At 42.5% G+C, this 26,251-nt stretch overlaps 1 protein-coding gene across 1 annotated transcript in view; it reads left to right on the forward strand.

The window, feature by feature from the left end:
- Window positions 1-26,251, forward strand: part of SPEF2 (sperm flagellar 2) — a 109,509-nt gene that overhangs the window by 61,588 nt on the left and 21,670 nt on the right. The window contains exons 20-29 of the mRNA XM_065406801.1: window positions 225-311; window positions 2,398-2,537; window positions 3,749-3,876; window positions 4,360-4,498; window positions 6,769-6,906; window positions 12,079-12,239; window positions 13,249-13,435; window positions 13,925-14,096; window positions 16,860-16,982; window positions 25,893-26,031. Coding sequence (XP_065262873.1) covers window positions 225-311; window positions 2,398-2,537; window positions 3,749-3,876; window positions 4,360-4,498; window positions 6,769-6,906; window positions 12,079-12,239; window positions 13,249-13,435; window positions 13,925-14,096; window positions 16,860-16,982; window positions 25,893-26,031 — 1,414 coding nt within the window. The remainder of the gene's footprint in view (window positions 1-224; window positions 312-2,397; window positions 2,538-3,748; window positions 3,877-4,359; window positions 4,499-6,768; window positions 6,907-12,078; window positions 12,240-13,248; window positions 13,436-13,924; window positions 14,097-16,859; window positions 16,983-25,892; window positions 26,032-26,251) is intronic.

Genomic DNA, 26,251 nt, shown 5'->3' on the forward strand with positions numbered 1-26,251 from the left:
ACTGAGTATTAATTTCAGCCTTTCCTTCCTGTGTTTAACCTCAGAGCTAGTACCCTCACCATCTTAGACAGCGCAATGTATATACAGGAAAGACCAAGTTTTCATTATCAACGTACTAATATACCAATTTCTCTCTAATGCTAACATTCAGAAATGCTGGTAACTCTGCATCTTAAAGGTGTCTCTGTTGTGTGTCTTTGTGGTTTTTTTAAAACTTTCCTTAGAGCTACCCAAAAAATCAGAATCCTTTAAGGACAAAAAGGTAATGAAAGATGAAGCACCCAAGGGAAAAGATGCAGCAAATAAACCAGGTGAAGTACACTTTTGCATTATTTTTTTTTACTGTTTTGGTAATTAACATAAGGATGTATAGTTCTTACTTACCTTCCACTCCTCTCTTTAAAAATAGTGTTGATAACTGTTAATTAGGATGTAAGGCACACTGAGATATGGACAGTTTGGTGTAGTATACCAACAAAGGGAGATTCAGCCACTTCGTGATGAATTCTTGTAAATGTCACACATGACAGATAATTGGATAAAATGTTTCCAAGAAATCACGTGGTTGGCTTCGTCTTCTGCATTTATGTGCATGCACTTTGGCATGAAAGCCTGGCCCCACTGAAGTCAATAGCAAAACTCCCATTGATTTGAGAGGAGCAAGGATTTCACACTTGGAGTCTGGAGGTGCTGCAGAGCACTCAGACCCCGTGGGGCAGTAATCGTTTGGGTCAGTCAACAACAAGCAATTCAGGGTTTGTGTTGATGAATTCCAAATGGAGTCCCAATCCTGTTCTCATAGGCTAGAGGGATGATGTGAGCAAAGCAGGGGTATGAGTGTAGGGCTATTAAGTGAGGGAGCACTGGGAGGAGCTTTAGGGCATTGACAGGGACATCACAATGTTTATTACAGATATCCTTTGAGTACTTTATTTGGTCATCAGCTTATCTGCTTTCTGTCATACTAAGTCAGCACTTTCAGAAGCAGCTGTTCCTTTGGGGAATACTAGTTATGCTATTATTGGATGTACAGATTTGTCACAGCTATGAGGCAGTGAACCAAGATATGTCTTCACTAAAAATTTAAACAAAAAGAATGGGACCATTGTATAGCATTTTTAAATGAGCTTATTGTACACAACATGACCCATTCAATTCTCTACTCAGTATAGCCAATATTATTTTACCATACCTTATGTTCTTGTCTGACTGCTCCCAGAGCAAAATTATTTGGCTGGATCCCCCTCCTAAAGTAGTACAAAGTAGTGCAGGTGACAATTGCAAATCTTGCCGCACTTATAGTTCCTATGGATGGTTTTCTTAAGTAGTTTTCCACATTTTCCTGCAGGCCACTAGATTTTTTCCCCCCCAGCTCCCTTCCTGAATGATCTTTTCTGATCCCCCTCTTTAGTTTACTAACTTTATCTTCCTTTATCTGCCTTGGTCTTTTCCCCCAGTTCTTGTACCACTCATTTTCTGCTTCTTCCATACTTCTCAGTTTTCCCTCAGTGCCGGGGTTTGGATCCAAATTCACCTGTTTCTTTCCCCTTCCCTATATATCTGATTTTTCTGTTTTTATTCCTCTTCTTCCCCCTTTGAATCTTGCCCATACCATCTTCCTGCCCCTCCTGTTGCCCATTTCTCTCTCATTCCTCAACAATTTAAAAACACCTAGTATTTAGAAAGTGATCCAGTAGTTAGAGTGATTGTAAGTACCCATTCTTTCATTTTCCTTTTGCTAGAAGTCTTTCAGACTATGTGTTGTGTATCCCCACTTGCAGGGCAATGACCTATGCTTTACTTTGTACTTTGCAGTACATGTAAAGTTAAGAGTAGAGTGTATATCAAATGAAGCACTCTGAGTAACCCTAATGCTTAGGGTTAATTGAATTTAAAAACAGCATCTTGCCATGAAGTCATGGGGTAACCTCAAAGGATTATTGGTCCTAGAAATTATTTCAGTCTGACTCCAGCTCTTCCCAGCCCTGCTGTATAGAAACTGTAAATATTTACAGTGTTCAAGCTCCATCAAGCAGAAATTACATGGTAATACCTTGAAATCATGGTACCTATACTGTCAGTCATAATGGTAACAATACCATTTACTTTTTGTTAACATGGTAAGTAACTTGTTTCATTATCTTTCTATTTCTTCCACAGCAGAACTTAGGAAACCTAATTTTTTTGGCAAATCAAATAAAATAAAAGCTAAACTGGAAAATATCACTATATAGCTGCAAAACTACTGACTTCAGCTATATATTGGTTGCGGGGTGACACATTTGAACACCTGCAAACTTTATTTGACGGCAACTAAACATCTTAGGTGTCTAGGTCCATGTATTTATTCTTATGTAAAATATATTTGAGGGTACTAATTGTGCATTTATATTTAAGGTTCTGTTCGAGGAAAATCACCAGGGAAAAAATCTTCACCAGCTACACCTGAAGATCTACCTCCTCCCACCCTTGTAGGACCACCACCAATTAAACCAGGATCAGATGAATGGGTTTATATAGATGAGCCACTTCCCAAGGTGCAGCAGTTCAAGATTAGGAATCTTTTATATGACTATACTTTATTGAGTTCTATATAACTTTTTGTCCATTACAAATGAATTCATTTTTAAAGATATTTCTAATACATAATGAATGCAGGAGAGATTGTAGCATGAATTACAAATATAAATACCTAAAGAGATGAGATTTTAAAAATATGCTGCAACTCAGTGTACAGTATTGAAAATATCTGATAATTTGATAATGACATATATTAGAAGTTTATGGTTAATTCCTCAGAGTGACAATGCACATGGTTGACAAGATGGTAACACTTTAATATTATGAAAGATGTATCCAGAGTAAATATTATATTTTGGCAGGGTATTTGTAATACATTATAACTAAGGCTAAGTTTTTGTCACTGATATTTTTAGTAAAAGTCAGGGACCGGTCATGGGAAATAAACAGAAATTCATGGCAGCCCATGTCCTGTCCCTGACTTTCACTAAAAATATCCCTGACAAAAGGGGTAGGTGGGTTCAGCACCCCCTGCTGCTGGGGCTCCCGGGTCGCCCACCGATAAGGTGTGTGGGAACTCCAGGGTCCCCCTGCCCCTGGGGCTGGGCTGTTGCGGGGTCCCCTTGCTCTGGGCAGCTGGTAGCTGCAGGATGCCCTGGCCGCAGCTGCAGCTAAAGCTGGGTAGCTGTGGGGAGTCCCTGCTGCCCGCCACGGCTGGGCAGCTGCAGGGGGTCTATCGGCTGCCCGCCACAGCTGAGCAGCTGCGCGGGGTCCCCACACCTGCCTGCTGCAGCTGGGCAGATGCAGGGGGGCCACTGGCCATGGCTGGGCAGCTGCCTGGGGTCCTCCCGCTTGCTGTGGCTGGGCAGCTGCAGGGAGTCCCCCCATGCCCCGAGGTGGCTGGACAGCTGCAGTTCCACCAGCCCCTCCTCCCCGCATGGTTGGGCAGCTGCAGGGTCCTCCCACCAGGTTGGGGGCTGGGAGCTGCGAGGGTGGGGCTGGCTGGAAGCTCCAGCCCCAGGGCAGAAAATGTCACGGAGGTCAATGGAAGTCCCGAATTACATGACCTCCATGACATAATCGTGGCCTTAATTATAAATAAAATAAAGGAAATATATTGTTAACCTGATGTCCAGAGATACCTCTTTCCTATACTTGCTGATGGTGTATTTGGACAGGCTGTAGGAAGTATATAAAGTAAAGATTTGTGTATTTTAATAATTAACAGGAAATACCTGAATTTTTAGTACCTTATTGGGAAACGGTAGAAAATACTTATGAAAATACCATCAAAACTATACTTGGGTGTTTAAGAGAAGAACGGTATTCTGTGATTCACTACTTAGCAGATAATAGGTGAGTAACAGTAGTTTATTGCATTAGAATTCTCATTTTATATTAATCCTCTAGTACACTATAAAAACAATGAGGAGTCCTTGTGGCACCTTAGAGACTAACACATTTATTTGGGCATAAGTTTTCGTGGGCTAGAGCCCACTTCATCAGATGCATGGAGTGAAAAATACAGGAGCAGGTATAAATACATGAAAGGATGGGGGTTGCTTTACCAAGTGTGAGGTCAGTCTAATGAGATAAATCAATTAACAGCAGGATACCAAGGGAGGAAAAATAACTTTTGAAGTGGTAAGAGAGTGGCCCATTACAGACAGTTGACAAGAACGTGTGAGTAACAGTAGGTAGAAATTAGTATTGGGGAAATTAATTTAGGTTTTGTAATGACCCAACCACTCCCAGTCTTTATTCAGGCTACCACTCTGAAACCTAGTACACTATGTATGTTTTAGCGCTAAAACTCTTGTTTTGACTCACTGTTCACAGAAACCATTTTAAGGATTACCTGAAGCGTCCAGACCATAAGCAGGAGTTTGTATCTCAGTGGCAATCTGATTATAACTCCATTGCTGATGATCTGTGGGAAGATGAGGAAACAAAAGCAGAATTACACCAAAGGGTTACTGTAAGTAAATGGCAAATGTTTCAATTTATCTAGCTCTGGAGCTTTGTACATCTTTGGGCATTTGAATTCACACAGGATTGATGTAATATGAATACTAATGTACTAATGCTACCGTGCCTAGGTAACTATTATATCAACCCTTCTCACTCTCCACCACCACCAAACAGTACCAGTCACCAAACAGAGCCAGCTTTGGCACAACCCCTGCTGCCCAATGGCAGTGGCGGCGTGTGGTACAGGTCTCAGAGCCTAGGCCTCTGATCGAGTATGTCCCCTCTTCCCCCCACTAAGCATGAGGAAGAAAGAGGAGGGATGGGAAAAGCAGCCCCCACATGCTGAAAGAAAAGGAGTAGGGGGAAGGAAAAAGAAAAGTAGAAGGGGCACATGGAACACTTCCTCAGCCTTTTCCAGGTGAGCTCTCACCCCCTTCCCCCATCCTCCAGCCCCAGAAAATGTCTCCATTACTCCTGGCCCCATCAAAATTGCGGCCCAGCTAGCAAGGTGAACATTTGAAAAATGAAGAATTGATTACATGACTGGCAAAAAGAGAGAATGATTTCTAATATCAAAATGTCAGAATATACTTTTTCCAGGATAATAGCATAAACCCAGTTAAAAACAATTTCAAGAGGCTAAAAAGAAATACAGGAGTTGGAATATCCCATATGTGATGCTCTATCTCAGTGGCAAAACCTAAGGTCACATGGAGAGAAGAATAGACTTTACGTGCAGAATTCCAGGAGATGGAAAAAAATTGTGGCAGTTGCTACTAAAGAATCAGCTTCATTAAATAGAAAAGGAATGCAACTGTACTTCTTAGAACAGGGGTTCTCAAACTGGGGGTTAGGACCCCTCAGGGGGTCGCAAGGTTATTACATGGGGGGTCGCGAGCTGTCAACCTCCACCCCAAACCCCGCTTTGCCTCCAGCATTTATAATGATGTTAAATATATTTTAAAAGTGTTTTTAATGTATAAGGGGGGTCGCACTCAGAGGCTTGCTGTGTGAAAGGGGTCACCATTACAAAAGTCTGAGAACCCCTGTCTTAGAAGATCTGCATACAATGAAATAAAACTATTGTATTTTTCATATTGCATGTTACTTTAGTAATATCTCCTCTTGGCCATAGTGATTATAATTTTATCAGTAGGCAAATAATTTAAATTAATACCTACTACTAGTGGACTGAACTTAGCCACTTATATTTCCCCTTCCTTTGCTTTCTTTTTACATTGACAGCCTGCACCTGATAAACTGGTAGGAGAAAAGGCTAGAGAATCAGTGATGAAAAACTTACCCTGAGTCAGACTTACTGCTGTTGTGAAAGAGACAAAGTGGTAGTTGTTTTAATATACAGTGGCAAAATCTTTTCAGCAGATCTTTTCAAAGCAGTTGGTACTCTGGTGAACCTTACTTGTATTAACTTTGTTAAAGAGATGAGGTTATTATATTGCAAATAATTTTCCAACTGTTTTGCTAAAATGATTGATTAGATCTGGCCTGAAGTGCTTGTCATCATACTGGAACAAGATGTTATAATTGCAGTGTCATTTTTCTGCAGTGCATTGCAATGAAATCCTAAAAGTTTAGGGAACTATCCTGGAGTTTAGTTATGGTGGACAGAGGACTTGGAATAAGCACTGTTTCTTTTTCTTTTCATTCTTTTCCTTTGTCAAAAATATGGTCAGTATACCAGTACCTCTGTTCTCAATTTTGTTCTTTTTTTATGTGTCTATATAGAAGAAATCTGGGAAATCGCCATTGGATAAAGGACTGAGTGCTTTTTAAGAGCAAAGCATGAGGGGTACCTTCTTTCAGGTTTAAAGGCCAGTGCAGGTGCATCTCCGCTTCAAAGACCTGTTTGCCATAAGTGGCTTTTGGCCCAGCAAAAATTATATTCTGGTCCCCAAAACTGTGAAGGTTACAGCCTCCACCACCACCAATTCTCACTCCAGTTTTGGAGAAAAAACAGCTGGTACATTGTGCATTCATTGGTACCAGTATTACTAGTTGTGTCTTCTTACTTCTCAGTCAATCCATGCCCCTGGTGGGTCTCCAAAGCTAGATTTTGTGAGCTTCAGGGCCTAGTTGATTACTTTTTGGCCAGGTTCGTTTGGATTGACTTTTATTATACTGAGGAAAAAGGTGTTTAATTAACAATGGGATTGAAGTAAGGTGCCTTTGCCATTCACACCAATATAATTTCTTAAATATATGAAAGATTGCCTAAGGTTTTACACATCAGTTATTTGCAATAGTATTTGTATTTAGGACCTGAGGGACCGTCTCTGGGATATTTGTGAGAACAGAAGGGAAGAAGCAGAGCAAGAACGTAGTGATATCATGAATGATGGCTGGTTACCAGATCATATGGGAATCCTGATGAACCATTTCTTTTCACTTATGCAGGTATGGTAAATTGCTAAATCAATATAGTCCTGATCCCACAATAGTCCGGGCAGACTCTTGGATTAATGTATTTATCTCAATGGGACTTCATGTGTGTGGTTCCTTAAGACTATACAGTCAAGACCAAATATCCCTTTAATTCAATCCTACTAAAGGAGGAAGCTGACTGAAGTGAGGAGTGAGAAAATAAAAAAAGGAAGACATGCACGTGCACTCCTGGCATTGTATCACCTTCTGGGCAGAGCGGATCAAGAAAAATAACATTATCATAGTCCTGTAAAAATAAATGTTCAGGCTATATTGCATAATGTTGCTATTTGCATTCAGCTTTCCAATCAAATGAGTTTAGTGAAATATCCTGGTACTGGTTATTCTTTTCTATTTATAATGGCCTCTGTTCTTAACTTAGCCTTCTAAATGCTATAATTATATACAGTGCTACCAGACCCACCTATTTTAAGATTGCCCAATACTTCCTTTTATAAGACCCTGTATTCTGTTGCTTTTAACTTTGCCAAACTTTAACCATTTGGGGTGAAATTGTATATGCCAGATGTCTTTTGGAAAATTTCAGCCAAAACAGTTCAGCCATTTCTAAGAGTGAAGCAAAGGAAAAAAACATTGTTTTGCCATTTAAAAAATATCTGGTCATTTTTTAAATTTGGAACATGGACTTGAAATTTGATAGGGATTGGCCTTTGTGTCAGTAATGTGCCTTTTGCTGTTCCTGAAAAATTCTGCTCACGTTTGGCCAAGTTATAAACCTTTGAAAAACCTCATATCACACATGTTCAGTAAAAACTTCTTAGCGTTTAACAGATAAAATCTCCAAAGGTATTGTCCTTAATGAACATGCTCCATCCCCTCACAGCTCTTAGTGACCAGACTGCTCATGCACCATCACCACAGAGTGACTGAGCATGCTCCAGCCCAGGGCTACAGGGTTGAAGCTGGACTTTCCCTGTAATTGCTGCTTCCAGTTGTTCCAGGCCAGGGCATGGACAGACACTAGAACTGAAAACGGAGTCTCTCTTTCCCGTGCTCTCAATGACATCCTTCCCTTTTGGTGCCCAGGCAGCATGGATGAAGAAGCTGTCTGACTTGAATGCATAGAGGACAAGATTCATATCGGGAGGGATGGAGGGAGGGAAAGGAGTAGACTGGGGCAAGGAGTCTAGTGAGACTGGAACTGGAGGTGATGAGAGACACTGAGTGAGTGAGTGTTGGGGGGGTGGAGGAAATTGGGACTCAGGTTGGGGACTGGGATTTGGTGGGCAAGGAGACTCACAGCTGCAGCTGAAGTCAAGTGAGAGCTGTGCTCTGAATATAAAGTGCTATCTAATGCTAAGTACTCTGAAAAATCAGATCCTAAGCTTCTTAAATTAGGCATCCAAAATTAGTGGATAGTTTTGACCTTAATCTCTCTGTGCCTCAGCTCACCCTCTGTAAAATGGGATAATACCATCCCCTCCCCTCACAGGGGTGTTTTGAAGATAAATAAATGTTTGGGAAGCACCCTAATCAGTGCCATAGAAAAGCTCATGAGGAAATTCATAATTCTGTATTCAGAGCAGGGTTTGAATAGTGTGCCATGAATAAACCATAGGCCATGCATTGAATCATGCAGATAAAACAAAATATTCAATACCTGATCTTAATAGAGCACCATCCATCCTGTGCACTGAATGAAGCAGGACTTCTATGGATAAAATATCATGTTATCATGTAATTTAAAACGATCATCATGCCTACACAGAAGGGGACTGAATTAAAGTTGCACAGGCAAGCTTAATTCTGTCATTTCTTAACTTTTAAGTGCTTGACATTGATTATATATATTTTTGGAGCTCTTTTACAGTATCATATTTAAGAGTATACACTCTAAATATCACTTTTCATAGATGCACTGACAAATGATGTTGTACATTTATACTTTCATCCTTTTTTCATGGGCCTCCATTCTCTATAGCATCAAATCAATCTTGTCCATGCTTCAACATCCTGAATAATTTTGCCTTTCCCTATTTAGTTGGGCTAGTCTCTTACTATGTCAAACATCAACCTTTCATCTGCCATCTTCAATTACTTGTTTATCCAGTTCTTCTTCGAGTCATGTCCCTACGGGTACTCCACTCTAGGTGCACTAGAGCCCACTGCACCTTTGATCAGTAATTTCTCATAGCAGTGTCCGTTTGGCCTGCTCATGGGTGTTAAGTCAGTCTCATGCCCATGCTGTTGTTATATAGCACTGCATGGGCGAACCACTCTCAGTTCCTTCTGAACTGTCTTTGCCTGAGACAGAGCTCTAGCAATTGTCCTGTTGAGATTCCCTCAACTCTGTTTTTCTCTCTTACTCATGTAACCCATCTACCAGGTGCAGTCGGCAGCCACAAGGGCCAGGTTCAATATCTAGGGGTCCTTTTTACAATACAACTGAGCACTGGCTTGAGCTCCCCACCCAGTAACCTGGGAAATTCCACACCACCCCGGGAACCTCTAAGAGACAATACTTCCCCTCTTGCAATCACTGAGTCTATGTGTAGTAAAGAAACTTAATAAAAATAGGGAAGTAACCTGGCATTAATTTGGGGAAATGCAACAAGCGTGATTCAGAAGCATATGACCATGAGCAAAACACCCACTCCAGAGTACGTTGGGCAGTGTCCTTTGCCTCAGGTTCTCACCTTGTGGTGAAGACGTCCAATAAACAACAGTTCCTTCAACATGCCACTCCCCTGCATTTTATTGTCGGCCAGGATAACTTTCAATACTGAATGCTCCTCTTTAGCCTATCATCTGCCCCAAGGGTCATGTTGGTGGTAGCAACGCAACTCCACAGGAAAGATGTTTTAGTATTCTCTTACCTGGACCATTGGTTGCTGAACAGCCGCCCCCTGGAACTGATGTCTCGGGCAACTTCCAAGGCCATAGGACTCTTCCTCAAATTGGACCAACAACTGTACATACAAAAATCCATCTTGACCTGGGTACAGAACCTAGAGTTCACAGGGGCACATCTTGATGGGGGCAGTGATAAAAAGAGCCTATCTTCCTCAGCACAGATTTGTGATTCTTTCCAACATAGCAAACAGAATTCTGATTTGCCCCCAAACCACGATCAGGAACTGCATTCAACTACTGGGGCACATGGCAGCCACCACCTTCATTACGGAACATGCCAGACTTCGAATGTGCTGCCTTCAAGCGTGACTCAGAACCATCTGTTCACCCACCAGGCACAGTCTAAATATGCTTCTTTCCGTACCTACCTTCATGAAACAATCCCTCAACAGTGGAAGGACCATCACAACGTATGCACAGGAGTTCCATTTGCACATCTTCCCCCAGTGATCATTATAAAAATGGACACCTCTCTGTTCACATAGGGAGCACAGCTCAGCTCTTACATGATCCAGGGCAAGTAGAAGTCACTAGAAATGATGCTACAGGACTTCAGCTCGGAGCTCTGAGCTTCAGCCCTGCACGGGATGGCAGTGTTTGGGGCTTCCGCCCGGCAGGGCCCATGGACCCCCTGAAACCAGCTTGTGGCCCTCTCGGGGCCATGTAGGCCTGGTTGAGAACTGCTGCTCTAGAGGGTGCAGGTGTGGATGCAGATGCATATAAAAGGTGGAGTGTGGATCGCGGGTTGGATATAATTTAATTGTTGCAGATGCGGATCCAAATTTTTGTATCCGCATAAGGCTCGTCTAATAGTTTGTTAGTGCACTTTGAGCTATCCTTCTTAGCAGAATAAGCTAATGCAGGGTGCACCCACTTTGCCATGAACTAAGTTCATGTGTAGTCAAGCACTAAGTGTCATTGAAAGTTAATGGGATTGTGTCCGAAGTCACTGAGCTGCTTCTGACTTTTCCCCTCAAACTGTTACCTCCTAAGTACCCCAAACCTCTCCCCACCCCCGTGGAACTGACATGATATTTGCTACCATCACATTGTTCACTCTGCTTGTGGGTTATATCCCTTCCCCAACACTTACTTTCTTCAGGGCATGGATCATCTGCCACTCTGTGTATGTACAGTGCCAAGCGCAAGGGGTCCGCATTCTTGGTTGGCCCTTTGACATTACCATAATTAACATGATTAATAATAATTTTACCTACTATAACCTTCATTGACAACGATGGGCAAAATTACTCATGCTAAAACTAGCAAGTCTGAAATTGTGATATGTATACCTTTACATTCAACAGCTTTGTCAGAGAAGGCAATAAGAATAGCAACAACAGGCAGAGAGTTCTTGATTGCTGAGATCCTCTGGTGTAGGTTTTACTATGGGATTCTATAATATGTTCTTCAGGTAGCTATATTATTGTATCAGTATAGATTTTATATACTCATTTTAGCAAGGTCTGATATCCCTAACAAGTCTATATCAGATTTCCATCCACTTTCTTTGTTTTCTGTAACCAGCCAGAAGAATTTTTATCTTTAACTTATGGCCAACTGGCTGTTTTACACTATGAGATTTTTATTCTTTTTGTGAATGTGGTTTTGTTCATTTTCCCATGAATATGCAGTGCCGTTTTGTCAGTTAGAGACTCCGACACTACTGGTTTAATAAATCAAAGCATGACAGGTGCTAATGCTTCTTGGCTTCACTCTGAAATAAATAGATGTCTTGAACCTTACAAAATCCACTTGTTTTTTCTTTATACTGCTTGCACAATTATAATTCTTTCTTGGTCATTTAAACAAATTTCTTTTGCTTTATAGTATTATTATTAAAGGTTTTTCATAATTTGGATTAAAGATGTATTCAAATCTGTTTAATTACAGTTTAGAAGCACATGGTAAATTTATTTTCATATAATTTTATTTATATATATATGTGTCCGAATTAAATATCAATATATTTTTATATTCAAATTAAATATATTTTCCTATTTCATAGCTGATATTGTTATTAAAGCTTAGAAATATCTGTATTAAAGTTTTGAACACACATTTTGAAAGTGTACTTTTCCAGTACATGTTGTAGTATGTATTTATTATAAAATACTTAAACACATATGATCAACCAGTCCTATTTTCTAGCCTCCATCAAGCATTCTCATGATATAGGCATTGCTTTTGATATTATACTTTAGGGTATAAAAAACAGAAAATGCTTTGTTCCATCAAGTTTTGAATGTAAATCTGTCTTCCCTTATGAAGGTTGAAGTGGACCGTTTCCAAGATACAAAGAGATTTCTACATGACTATTACAGGGGAATGGAAGGCAAAATGCCAACAGAGGCCTGTCAAGAGTTCACTAGAATCCCATTATTAGATATTGTTAATGTAGAGCAATCTGTGGATCAAAGCAAGTCAAGAAGGTAAAAACTGCATTGTAAAAAAAAGTAACATAATTAATTTAGCATATAAGTGTGTTTGTGCATGTGTAACTGTTAAATAGATAGATGATGGTGATCACAGCCATATGATAGATGTTGAATATTGTAATGTATTTAATTTATTAGACACTTTTGGCTGCCCCATCTAATAATAATAATAATAATAATATATGGAGATATACCTATCTCATGGTACTGGAAGGGACCCCAAAAGGTCATCGAGTCCAGCCTTCACTAGCAGGACCAAGTACTGATTTTGCCCCAGATCCCTAAGTGGCCCTCTCAAGGATTGAACTCATAACCCTGGGTTTAGCAGGCCAATGCTCAAACCACTGACCTATCCCTCCCCCTTTCTCTGCAGTAACAAAACAACAAAAGCTGACAGATAAAAGGTTCCTTCTTTTCCCCAAATTATGGCAGTTCCCCAACAAATCCTGCAACTAATTATAGTTAAATATTAAACATTCAGTTCTGGATCAGTGACAAAATTAAAATTTCACGAGCATGGCCTCTGAGGTTGGGGTCAACTGAACATAAGTTAAAGCAGCCTTGCTGGGTGTGAGGAATTAAACACAATATTCAAGGTGAGAGTATACCATCACTTGTGTATAACAATGGCATAATGCTGTGCATAACAATACCTATATTGATACCTGAATGGTTACAGTCTATCAAGACCCCATCAGTATATATATGAGTAGTTAATATGAGTCTATCCAGTGTGTATTACTTGTTGTCTAGTCCCCTGTTTTTGTTTAGATCAGTCTTGAGTTCCTTATAAACCTTTCTCCTCTGGACTAACCAATATGATTTTGTGTCATCCACAAATTTTACCTCTTGTGATCCGTGGGAGGGTTCCTCCTTTTTCCATTGCTATCACAGACTTTGAAAATGGGATACTGGTTCTCTTAATATACTGTAACTTAATTGCACTATGTAACCATATAGCACACCATAGGGATAGTGAGTTATTTCTTATTTTGTTTTCAAGGATTCCCATGGTTCCTCGTAGACCCCCTTCTCCTGAAATAAATGTCATCAAGCAGAAAAGCAAAGCAATTCAACTAAAGAGCAATAAGGAGGGGAATTCCTCTGAAAGTATAATATTTAACTTTGGGGTAGATGAGAAACTTATCACTGATACATGGCAAGCAGCAGTAACAGCAATATCAAATATGGTAAGAAATGCTTTGTTTAGTAAAGATTCACAGATTGGCTAAATAATTAGATCTAAATCTTTCCAGTCCAAATACCAGACCCATGCGCTGGTGCCGCGACTACACAGCCACATTAAAGCGCTGCTGCACAGCGCTTTATCATTGCTAGTGAAGACATACCCTCAGTTCTTCAGCTTCTCAGCCTTCGCTGAAGTCTAGCCCTGCTTGGTTACCAGTTGGACTACTTCCCCTGCTTCCCTTTAATACTTAAATCATTTGTTCTAAGAAATATTTAAAGCTGCCATCTTTTTCCTTCTTGCTTTTTTGCTATAACAGCTGTTTCCTTATTTAATAATCATATATTGATCAAATATGAAATCAAGCATCAAAATATCTAATTTATATTATACATCCAGAGCAACCACTAGTAGAAAATAAAGGATAGCTTGTTCAAAATATTAATTGTATGTTATAGATACAGAATAGTTAAGTTAAAATATGAATATTAAGGTAACTGCTGAAATACAATCAAAAGAAGCAGAGGAAGAAAAAGAACGCCAGCAGCTAGAAAAGAAAGAACAAGAACGTCAAAAACCACCTCAGGCAGCAGGAGGCAAAGGTGGTGGAAAGGATGCCAAAGATGCCAAGAAACCACCTCCAAAATCACCCACCAAAAAGAAAGGTAACTGAAGCATGTGATTTTCTTTTAAAAATAGAGCATAAAACTATTCAAATTAAATGAACATATGTTAAAAAAGAGACTAACTACAAAAGTTTAATTCTTTTCTCTCTTTTCTTTTGATAGTTCAAAACATGATAAATCAGTGTGCTGATATGGTAGTGATAAAGAAATCCATAGACTGTTGAGTGATAGCTGGGTGAATTAAATCATAAATAATATTTAGGGATAAATGTTCAAAGTAATACCAGAAAATGATACTTGCTAATCTTTTTCTGTGCATTGCTTTGGAAATGTACACATTGCAGTCATTTTATCAAATTATGTCAATTTTTTTTAAAATGCTGGTTCTTTTCTAACATTAATCTCCTGATGTAGCTAAAAGCATATAAATACTTCTTACTTTATTAATAAGGAACAGGATAAAAATAGTCCAAGGCTATTATTCCACACTATAATGTATCAATCTTTATAATATGATGGATCAATCAGGTCTGTCCCTGCTCTATCATCATTCTGACAAGGTATAAACAATGTATTATTTAATTGCATTCTATTAGCACCTAGAGTCCCAACCAAGATCAGGGCCCTATTGTAATAGGTACAGTATGTACAAATAATAAGAGACAGTCTCTGCCTCAATGAGTTGACAGTCTAAATAGAGAAGATAGACAAATGGTAGGGGAAAGAAAGTATTTAAAAATGGGCAAATGAAGCACAAAGAGATTATGTGTATGTTTACACAGCAAAAAAAAAAACCTGTTCTCTGCCACAGACTACTTGTGGCAAGTCACTTAGCATATGTCTACACAGCAAAAATACACCTGCGACCCAGGGGTCTCAGAGCCCAGGTCAATTGACTCAGCTTTGTGGGGCTCATGCTGCAGTGCTGAAAATAGTAGTGTAGACATACAGGATTGGACTGGAGCCAGAGCTCCAAGACCCTTCCCCTCCTCCTTTCGGCACCCGGGTTTTAGAGGCTAAGTTCCAGCCCAAGGCTGAATGTCTACACTGCTATTTTCAGCCCCATAGCATGAGACTTGCTGCCACAGGGTTGTTGTTTTTTTTGCTGTGGAGACATACACTAAATTACTTGCCCAAGGTTACACAAGTAGTCCGTGTCAGAGATCAGATCTCCTGAATCTAAGTCAAGTGCCTTAACCATCTTCCCTCGCAATATAAGATATTAATGGATACATTTTTCATTTTATGCCAAATAGAGTGTTGTTGTACATCTCCTGAGAGTGGAAGAGCTGATCAACTTTTATTTCTGGCTTTCACATCCTAGGAATATACAATACAATTTTTTTTTATCTTGTAGGCAGTGCAGCAGCATACTTACTGAAAGAGTGATATAACTTGCTGCACTCAATTTTGTTACCTTTAGATTTGATCATTGAGTTATGTTCAACCTGATATACTGATCTGGTATCATCCCGTTGCACCACCACAGCAGCTGCAAGGCAGTTGTTGGGGAAGAAAAGTTATCAGTATCTGTACTTAACAACACTTAACAGTCAAAGTGCTTTGACTGCAATTAAAGTGCCAACACAGTATTAAAAAACAAAATTATAAAATAGCTTTATGATATTAGTGTTGTTGTTTTCATTTCAGGCTTTAGGTCCATCATGTAAAAATAACTAATAGGATGATTTTAAAAAGTTGCAAGGTTATTGCAGGGGGGTTGCAGTACTCCTACCCTTACTTCTGCACTGCTGCTGATGGTTGCACTGCCTTCAGATCTGAGCAGCTGGAGAGCGGCGGCTACTGGCTGGGATCCCAGCTCTGAAGGCAGAGCTGCCGCCAGCAGCAGCTCAGAAGTAAGGATGGCATGGTATGGTATTGCCTTACTTCTGCGCTGCTGCCTGCAGAGCTGGGCCCTCAGTCAGCAGCTGCCACTCTCCAGGCACCCAGCTCTGAAGGCAGCAGCGCAGAAATGAGGGTGGTATGGTATAGTATTGCAACTCTTGCTTTTGCACTGCTGCTGCCGGGGTGCTGCCTTCAGGGCGGGGCGCTCAGCCAACAGCCGCTGCTCTCTGGCTGCCCAGCTCTGAAGATGGTGCAGAAATAAGGGTGGCAATATTACAAGCCCCCCTAAAATAACCTTGCAAACCCCCAGAAACTTCCTTGTGGGTCAGGACCCCCAATTTGAGAAATGCTGGTCTCCTCTGTGAAATCTGTATAGTATAGGGTAAAAGCACATAAAAGACCAGATTTCACGGATCTCACGTGATGTGTTTTTCATGGTCATGAATTTGGTAGGGCCCTACTTATCAACATAGAACTTTTATCACCATTTACTTCATCTCTGAATTTGACTGACACTTAGCATTCAAAAGGTACAGTGTGTACCTGAAAATTGTCATAGATTAATGGATTTTAAGGCCACAAGGGATCATTGTGACCATCTAGAACCCCAATAGAAACAACTCCATTAGATAATCATTTCCCTTTAGCAATTATATTTTGAGCTCTATTAGTTACCCAGTTTTAATCCATTTAATAAGTGCTACGCTGATTTATTATAGTGTTAATTTTTTTAATTGGGATGTCATGCAGTAATAATGCCTTACAGAAGTCTAAGGATATTATGTCAACAATTACATTTATTCACCAAACTTGTAATCTCATAAAAATGGTATCAGATTCATTTGAAAATACCTATTTTCCATAAAACAAGTTGTACTATGCTGTGCTGTCTACATATATGCAGTCCAAAGATTATGAGATTTCCTTTTTGGTGAAAATATTTTCTTTTCTTTGCAGGTGTTCCTTCTCCAGCACCTGTGGTTGAAGCCACTCCCATTCCTCTAACACCAGAGGAACTAAAGAAACAAGAATTAAAGCTTAAAATGAAACAGGAATATTTTAGTGCCCTTGAATATGAAGGTATGTAACTAGTTCAGTGGGCTACATTGTGGAAGTTGATCATCATTTCCAATTTAGATTTTTTTTTAATACTTGAAACTGTCTGCAAAGTTTTGTTGAAAGTTTGCTGAGTAAATGGGGGGTGTGGAGAAAAGGGAGAAAAGGGGTCTGAAGAATCCTGGAAACTTAAAAAAATAGTATTAGACAATTTTTAAATAAATATATTCAAAATAGAAGAGAGAGGCTTAAAAATACTTTCTCTTCTCTTTCCTGTCATCCTTCTACTATCAGCTGTTCATTGTAAGCGAACAAGTTAAATAATATTGACCTCAGCAGTTAACCAATATTCATGATCTTCTGGGTTGTTTCTGTTAGAGGGAGTCAGGTATTTGTTTGATGCAATCCTGTTTATTCACAAAGAATGTATAAAGTCCTGTTTTCCTGAATACAGTAGGAATGAAACAGCAGGAGACAGTCCCTTTTCTCACAGTGCCAAGCCTCTTTTCAGCCAGCACTCTACCCAAAAACTCTCTCTCTCAGCTTTTCTCAAGATAATGCTACAAGAGCTTTTCTGGCTGTCTCTGGGGCTTCCTTCCTGCCTCCTTTATGTGCTTCTGGCATGTTTCTGTGCATGCACACACACACACATATATGCAGAACTCCCTCAAACCATAATAAGCCTTCTGCATTTGCGTTCAGTCTCGAAGGAGAACCTCTCCAACCACCTGGCTCAACTCCCACATCAGCCTTGCAGGTGGCCTGTGTTTTGAGCAGTGGCCCCTACTGTTTCAGCTATCGGTTCTACAAAGGAGCTTCATTGCTTCTTACATTTATCCTGAACGAAGGGTGGCTGTTACACTCACAAGCGTCAACAATGTTTCACTCAATCTCAGCACAAAAATATTTTTTTAAATCAGATATTTGGAAGTAGGTAGGGGAATGCAATTAACTTTAAAGAGGTAAAGACCTGCCTTGCAAAACAGCCAAGGTATGTATCAAAGGAGAACTAAAACATACAGGGCCACATTTTCATAATAGCTTAGTAACATAACTTGCAAATGCAGATACCACAGATACACCTGCAATTGTAATAACTGGAAGTGAAAATGACCAGTTAAGTGTCTAGATATGTCGAGATACGCAAGTCTGTAGGCGGTTACTGAGTTTTGAATTTTGATTTCTCACTGAATTTAGCAGTTGTGTGTATATGCCTTATTTTTAATTGTGTTCCTGGTCTGAGAGTATTTTCTGTTATTGGATTTTTTGAGAATTGTGTGATTCAATTTGATACTTACAGATTGTTATGTCATTGTCCCACTTGCAGACTGAGAGCAGCAGCTCCTGGAAAATGTGCAAAGAAGTTACAAAGAAGGCAGCACTTGGTTAAGCTGTACTGAACAGCTTAGTGGATGTGCACTAAAAATCCTCTGAGGTGTTTTCAGTTGCTTATACCTTTTTATTTTTACAGTTTTCCCTCCCAAATCAAGCAGATCTCAGAGAAAAATGAGTTAATGCCAAGTTCAAAATTTCAAACATCAGCTGTTTTTGCTGAAAATAGGAAGCGTGTTTTTTTTTTTTTTTCATTTTCATTTAACTCAAAGATGACCTTGAAGGAATTTTGTTCAGACCTTCCAAATACATTCATTTTTGGGTAGAGACTGCCTAAGGAAAGTTTCAGCCCCAAAGATGATTGTTTTGGAAAGTTATTATTGGCATATGGGAATAAGATATATAACAGAAACTGCTTTACAGTTTTACCTATTGAAGTTACTGTCAGCAGCAACTACGTTTTTTTGTTTGTTTAGAAAAACATTTTCTAGCAAGTAACATTAAATTTAATGAAAAATTGAGAGCGTAGATGAGGCAATATCTGTTATTGGACCAATTTCTGTTGGTGAAAGAGACAAGCATTTGAGCTACACAGAGCTCTTCTTCAGGTCTCAAAATAGAAAATTGAGTTGAACATTGGATGCCTACATGGATCTTTCACGATTTGAGATACTCTTAGTTCAGTGTTACTCCTTGGTCTTCTTTCTTTTTCTTCAGGTTTTTCATTCCTCTATTTATCTGTTTTATAGCTTTCTCTTTCTCACATTCCATACCCATTTTTAAAACATTTATCTTTTCCAAAGACCCTGTTTCTCTGTCTATTGCCTCCATTTTTAAGTCTAAAATCTCAGTGACAACAAATTCTTTTAGTCTTTTTTCAGTCCTCCCATTTTGAAATGCCAGTTTTTTCTAAGTTACATGGAATTTTTTACTCCTAGATCTCTGCAGGCAAATAATATTTCTTCTTTGAGTGCTTGCTCATGTCCATTCCATTGTAGATGTGCGCACATCCACGTGCACAGTCGTTGGAGATTTTTGCCTTAGCGGAATCCGTAGGGTTGGCTGTGGTGCTGTGCTCATGCACTGGTATATTAGGCACTGCCAACACTAGGCCCTCTCAGTTCCTTCTTGCCAGCAACTCCAACAGAGGGTTAGGAGGGTAGGTAATGGAATGGACACGAGCAACACATCTCAAAGAACAACAGTTACAACAAGGTAGGTAACTGTTTTTTCTTCTTCGAGTGCTTGCTCATGTCGATTCCATTCTAGGTGTGTGCGTGCCCAGGTGTACAGTCAACAGAGATTTTTGCCTTAGCAGTATCCGTAGGGTTGGCTGTGGCGCCCCCTTGAGTGCCACGCTCATGCGCTGGTATATTAGGTGCTGCCGACCCTACGCCCTCTCAGTTCCTTCTTACCACCCGTGACGGTTGGTTGGAGCGCCTTGTCTTGCATCGCAAGAGCATTAGTGGTTCTTACAACCCATTGTTCTGTCTCCTTTTTTTTTAGTTGATAGGTACTTAGTTAGACCATTAAGTTAAGGGTTAGAGTAGTAGTTTAGGAATTATAGTCCCAGCTGGGACTTCGCCTCGCAGCGGGGCATGCCCCGTTCCCCAGGCTTTAAGCCATGCTCATAGTGCAGCTGGCTGGTGTCCATTAGCGACCCCCACACTAGCTGTTTGAAGTGTTTGGGGCAGTTCCACAAAAAGGACAAGTGCAGGATCTGCAAAAACTTTCACCCTCAAATTCAAAAGGAGCGGGATATCCGCTTGAGGGCCTCCTCATGGAAGTTGCGCTTCATCCTGCTTTGGAGCCCTCTCGATCAGACTCCATGCCCAGCACTTAGGCATCGGTGCACAACACACCACTGGCACTGGAATCTGCCCGGCACAGTTTGGGGGCTTTGGGCAAAGAACCTGTGTTAGGCCACGTGCCCACCCCGGAGCTACTCGGGGGATACCACTGCGGTCAGACCTCCTAGCCCAGCCAGGGATCCACCTCCGGCTCCCGGGAGCCGCAGGGGGTCCTGGCCCCTAGTAGGGTCATGTGTGCCCAAAGCGGGCCCGGCGGCCAAAGAGGAAGTAGGTCGTCTGGCACCGCAGATGCCAAGACAGGTGATGGACCCAGCTAAGGCCCTGGCATCTACGGACAAGGCAGTTATGGGACTACCCTCTAAAGAAGCGAAGTGTCCCCAGACCGCAGCCTTGAACCCCAGCACTGCATCTTCGGTCCCCGGTTAAAAGACACCGGTCCCTGACGCCAAAGTCTCCACTTACATGGCATGGGACACCTGAGTCATGACGCCAATCCCCATACCCACAGTACCATCAGGCCTCCCACCAGAGATCGCCACGGTGCAGATCACCATCGCCTAGGCGGTCTCCCAGGCGTAGATTCTCGCCTTCCTGCCTGTTGCGGGATCATTCTCTGTCACGGCACGGTCTGCAGCTCCCCGGTACTGCTCTTCGGGCAGGCACTGATCCTCACCGGGGTAAGGATCCTCTCCTTACTGGTCGCCGACAAAGGTCAGTCAACAGACGCAGGCATCTACAGCTCCGCCCTGGTCACCGGATGGGCAATGGTCCAAGTCAGAAGGAGAGTTCAGCCCCTCACCTATAAAAGGTGAATTACTACCGGCCCACGAGACCGGTGTGACTCCTGCGGAGGCAGGGGCCGTGGCCTGTTCAGTGGCAGTACTGGAACACATGGGGTGTACCTTTTATGCCGGTCCCATACTCCCACCGTTCCTCTCAGGCCGCTTCGGACGAGCTGCCCCCAGCACAGTCGGTACATGGTGCTGAATCTGACATGGGGGCGACACAGTGGCCCCCGACGCCCAAGGAGCTGTCCCCAGATGAGCAAGGGGAAGCCACCTCTCCCCCTGCAGTGCAGTCATCTTTGTTGTCTCCGGACAAAGCAGTGACAGGCCCCTCGCAACCAAGCAACCTCCCCCTGACAACTTCAAGGAGCACCAGGCCCTGCTCAAAAGGGTGGCTGCCAACCTGAACTTGGTGATCAAGGAGCTAGTGGAGGAGTCCGATGATCTCTTTAATGTCATACCCTTCTCCACTCCGGCCCAGGTCGTGTTGCCTGTCCACCCAGGGGTCCTAAAAATTGCTAAGTCTATGTGGCAGACCCCTGCTAGGCAGGTACAACTTCAACTTGTGGGACTCCATCAACAAGTTCAAGGAGGGCCGTCCACAAGACCGAGCCCTGGAGTTCGCCACCTTGGTGGAAGAGGGCAAAGTGGTGGCAAGAGGCGCCCTCCAGATGGCCTGGGATGCTACAGACTCGGCAGCCAGGGTAGTCGCCTCTGCGGTGGTCATGAGGTGCAGCTCCTGGTTACAGTCCTCTGAGCTGTCCCAGGAGATGCAGACTACACTCCAAGACCTTCCATTTGAGGGGGCAGGGCTCTTTTCAGAGCTGACTGATGCACGGCTCCAAAGCCTTAAAGACTCCCATGCCACCTTCCATTCCTTGGGCCTAAACACCACTCAGCAGGCTAGAAAGCTGTTCTGTCCCCCACCTCCTCTGTCGAGGTCATGGGGTGTCCCTCAGTCCAGCTCCTAAGAAAGAAGGACAGAGACAAAGGATTTAAACAGCGTCACCCTTCATTTTCCTGTTCCTCTGTCCAGCCAGGTTCTTCCAGAGGCCAAGGAAGCCAGAACCAAGCATTTTGAGGATGCGCCCAAGGATGTTGTCCCAGTCACTTCCCAGGATCTATCTCCTCTCCCCCCCTCCCCCCCCCCGCTCTCTTTCCTTATCCCTTCTGGTTGGCCTTGGACCGTTGGGTGCTCGACATAATATCTTCAGGCTACACTCTGAAGTTCGTGGCTGACCCTCCCTCCCACCTCACTTCTCCATCCCTCTTCAAGGACCCTTCTCATAAGCAACTACTCATTCAAGAGATCAAGAACCTCCTACACCCAGGGGCAGTAGAGGAGGTCCCTCCAGACTTGGAAGGGAAAGGGTTCTACTCCTGCTATTTCCTAATCCCCAAAGCAAAAGGGGGCCTCAGATCCATTCTGGACCTGCAACACCTCAACAAATCTCACAAGAAGTTGCAGTTTCGCATGGTTTCTCTGGCCTCCATTATTCCCTCCCTGGATCCGGGACACTGGTACGCTGCCGTTGATTTAAAGGATGTATATTCCAATCTTCCCAGGGCACAGGAGTTTCCTCTGCTTTGTGTTAGGCCACCTCCATTTTAAATTCACGGTGCTGCCCTTTGGTTTCTCGTCAGCCCCAAGAGTGTTTACAAAGTGCATAGCGCCAGTGGCCACTTACGTGAGGTGCTGAGGGGTGCAAATTTATCCGTACCTCAACGATAAAGGGCTAATCCCAGGATCAGGTGCAGCATCATCTCGATCTGGTTTGCTCCACCTGTCATGACCTGGGGCTGTTAATAAATGAGAAAAAGTCGACTTTAATTCCAGTGCAAATTCATAGAGTTCATTGGAATGGTCCTTAATTCTCATCAGGCCAGAGCCTTTCTCCCCGAGGCTCAGTTCCAAGCCATGGCGGAGCTGATCTCGTGGATTCTAGCCCACCCTCTCACCACCGCTCTCATGTGCCTGCGATTGTTAGGCCACATGGCAGCCAGCACTGACGTGGTCTGGCACTCACGGCTCCAACTCAGGCCCCTGCAGGCATGGCTGGCATCGGTCTACGTACCCAACAGACACAGCATGGGCCGTTTGGTCAGGGTCCCGGACCATGTACTGTCATCACTCATATGGTGGCAGAATCCTGCACCAATGTTGGAGGGAGTTCCTTTCGGGCTCCATCCCCATCAGTGAACCTCGTCTCTGATGCCTTGAACCTGGGGTGGGGAGCCCATCTGGGCAATCCCAGCATGCAGTGTCACTGGTTGAGTCACGATCGCTCCCTACATATCAACGTGAGAGATCTCAGAGCAGTTCGCCTGTCCTGTCAAGCCTTCCTACCTCACATAGAAAGCACAATACAGCAGCTATATTCTATATCAACAAGCAAGGCAGAGCCACATTGTCTGCCCTTTGCCAAGAAGCCCTCAGGCTCTGGGATTTCTGTGTACAACACAACATTCATCTCATAGCCACACACCGCCCTGGGGCCAGGAACACTTTGGCAGATCACCTCAGCAGGACCTTCTCATCTCGCCGCGAGTGGTCCCTCCATCTGGAAGTGGTCAGCATCATCTTCCAGAGGTGGGGATCTCCCCAAGTGGACCTGTCCACGTTCAGGCAGAACAGAAAATGCTACCTTTTCTGCTTGATTTGGGGGATTGATCGAGGTTCCCTGTCGGACACTTTTCTGCTCCTGTGGTCGGGGGCTCTGTTGTATGCCTTCCCTCCAGTGCTATTAATTCACAAGGTCCTCATGAAGATCAAGCTGGACAGAGCAAAGGTGATCCTCAGAGCGCTGGCTTGGCCGCACCAACACAAGTTCAGCATGCTGCTGGACCTCTTGGTGGCTGCTCCGTTACAGCTACCGCTCAGGCTGGATCTGTTGTCCCTAAACTGTGGCAGTCTTCTGCATCCGAACCTGGTGGCGCTGCATCTGACAGCTTGGCTGCTGCACGGTTAAATGTGGAGGAGCAGGAGTGCCCAGCTGGTTTCCAACAGGTCCTGTTGGGCATCAGAAAGCTCTCCACCAGAGCAACCTACCTGGCCAAATGGAAGCGGTTTGCTTGTTGAACCTTGGATAAAGGCATTTGGCCCTAGTGGGCCTCGCTGCAGTTAATCTTGGACTACCTTCTGTATCTCGAGCTCCAAGGCCTGTCCCCATCATCTGTCAAGGTCCACTTCACCGCTATCTTTGCCTTCCATCTGCCGCTCGAGGGTAGGGTCAATTTTCACCCAGGACATGACTGCCAGGTTCCTCAAGGGCCTCAAGCACTTCTACCCATATGTCAGGGACCCCGTTCCTCCATGGGACCTGAATCTTGTGCTGTCATGGCTCATGGCACCCCACTTTGAGCCTCTGGCTTCCTGCTCTCTCCTCCTTTCCTGGAAGGACATCTGCCTGCCAGGTCTCTGAGATTAGGGCGCTTACTTCGGAACCGCCCTATACGGTCTTTTACAAAGATAAGGTCCAGCTGCGGCCACATCCAGCTTTCCTGCCCAGGTGGTCTGACAGTTTCATACGGGCCAGGACATTTACTTACCTGTCTTTTTTCCAAAGCCGGAGGAGGAGGAGTTTAAGTTGCATTCCCTAGACGTCAGGAGGGCACTAGCCTTCTACATTGAAAGGACCAAGTCATTCCACAAGTCAACGCAATTGTTCGTCTTGGTGGCCAACAGGATGAAAGGTCGTCCAGTGTCCGGTCAAATAATTTCTTTTTGCATCATTTGCTGCTCCTACGATGAGGCAAAGGTGCCTTCTCTGACAATTGTAACTGCCCATACAACCAGGGCACAAGCCTCTTTGTCAGCTTTTCTAGCCCAAGTGCCTATCCAGGACATCTGTAGGGTAGCCACCTGGTCGTCCATCCACACGTTCACGTCCCATTATGCACTTACCCAGCAGGCTTTGATAGAGCAGTGCAGCAAGCTGCTAGACTGTGAGCCCACCTCCAAGGATACCGCTTGTGAGTCACCTAGAATGGAATCGATATGAGCAAGCACTCGAAGAAGAAAAAACGGTTACCTACCTTTTTGTAACTGTTATTCTTTGAGATGTGTTGCTCATGTCCATTCCATTACCCGTCCTCCTGCCCCTCTGTCGGAGTTGCTGTCAAGAAGGAACTGAGAGGGCGTAGGGATACTGCTATGGATACCGCTAAGGCAAAAAACTCTGATGACTGTGTACGTGGGTGCGCACACACCTAGAATAGAATGGACATGAGCAACACATCTCGAAGAACAACAGTTACGAGAAGGTAGGTAACCGTTTTTTCCTCGCACTAAAACAACCAATTTTCACAAAGAGGGAATTGTAATAATAAGTATGGATTTGTGAGATACAAAACAGCTAGGCTTGGAAGGCCCGATCCAAAGCCCTGTAAAGTCAGTGATTTCAATGAGCTTTGGGTCAGGAACAAAAGAACAAACATTGGTTATGGTTCCCATAAAATTTGTTTCATTTGAGATTTGCTTTTTAACCCTTTTTGAAAAATCTGAGAAAGGAATGGTCTCTCTCTGAAAAGATTTCATTTTTTTAAATTACCTAAATATTATTGATATAATTTTTAAATAAAAGGAACACTTCCTCTGTAGAACATCTACATTTTATGTTCAAGTTCTAAAGGAAATGTTTTGAAATCATCCCCAGCAGACTATCTGGCTTTTTCACCATTGAGTTTCTAAATGTAACACTTTTGTCAGAGGGTACTGTCTGAATTAATGTCTTCTTATCACCTCTTCCTTCGACATCAGTTTGGTTAACTTTGCTATATCCTTGTGATATGCACGTTCTGATATCAACAGTAGGTATATTTTGTAAAACAAATTCTGAGTGAATTAAAAAAAATATATAAATAATATATGAACACAGGAAACCTAAATAGGTATTTTGATGCCTGAGTGCAAGTTTCGGTGCTTAACTTTAGATGCCTAAGTAAGCTTGAAAATAGACTTCAGATTGTATAAATAAATTATTATTATGAAATGACTGTTTCAACAGAGGAAGCTGCAAAATCTCGACTACAGCTGATAAAGACAAAGGCATTAACATTTGTTGAAGAACTAGTAATGAAAGCGGAAGAAACTTACAAATATATGGAAAAGTGGCTTGGCGCCAGGTTCCTTGCAGAAATGTCCAGGTAATATATGGCTAATTTTTAAATAGACCAGGTATTTTAGTAGAATAGAAAAGTTATTGTTCAGACAGGTGACCTAATCAAATAATTTGTAAAAATGTACAAAAATTAATCATTTTGTTTGCTAATTTTACTCTCAGGATTTGGGACTTGATCTTGCCTTATGATATATGCCCTAGTGCTGCATACATTGGAAAGTTAAAAAGTGTAGTCAGCAATATTG

This window comes from Emys orbicularis, chromosome 6 (assembly GCF_028017835.1).
Source record: "Emys orbicularis isolate rEmyOrb1 chromosome 6, rEmyOrb1.hap1, whole genome shotgun sequence".
In the NCBI taxonomy this organism is placed as follows: Eukaryota; Metazoa; Chordata; order Testudines; family Emydidae; genus Emys; species Emys orbicularis.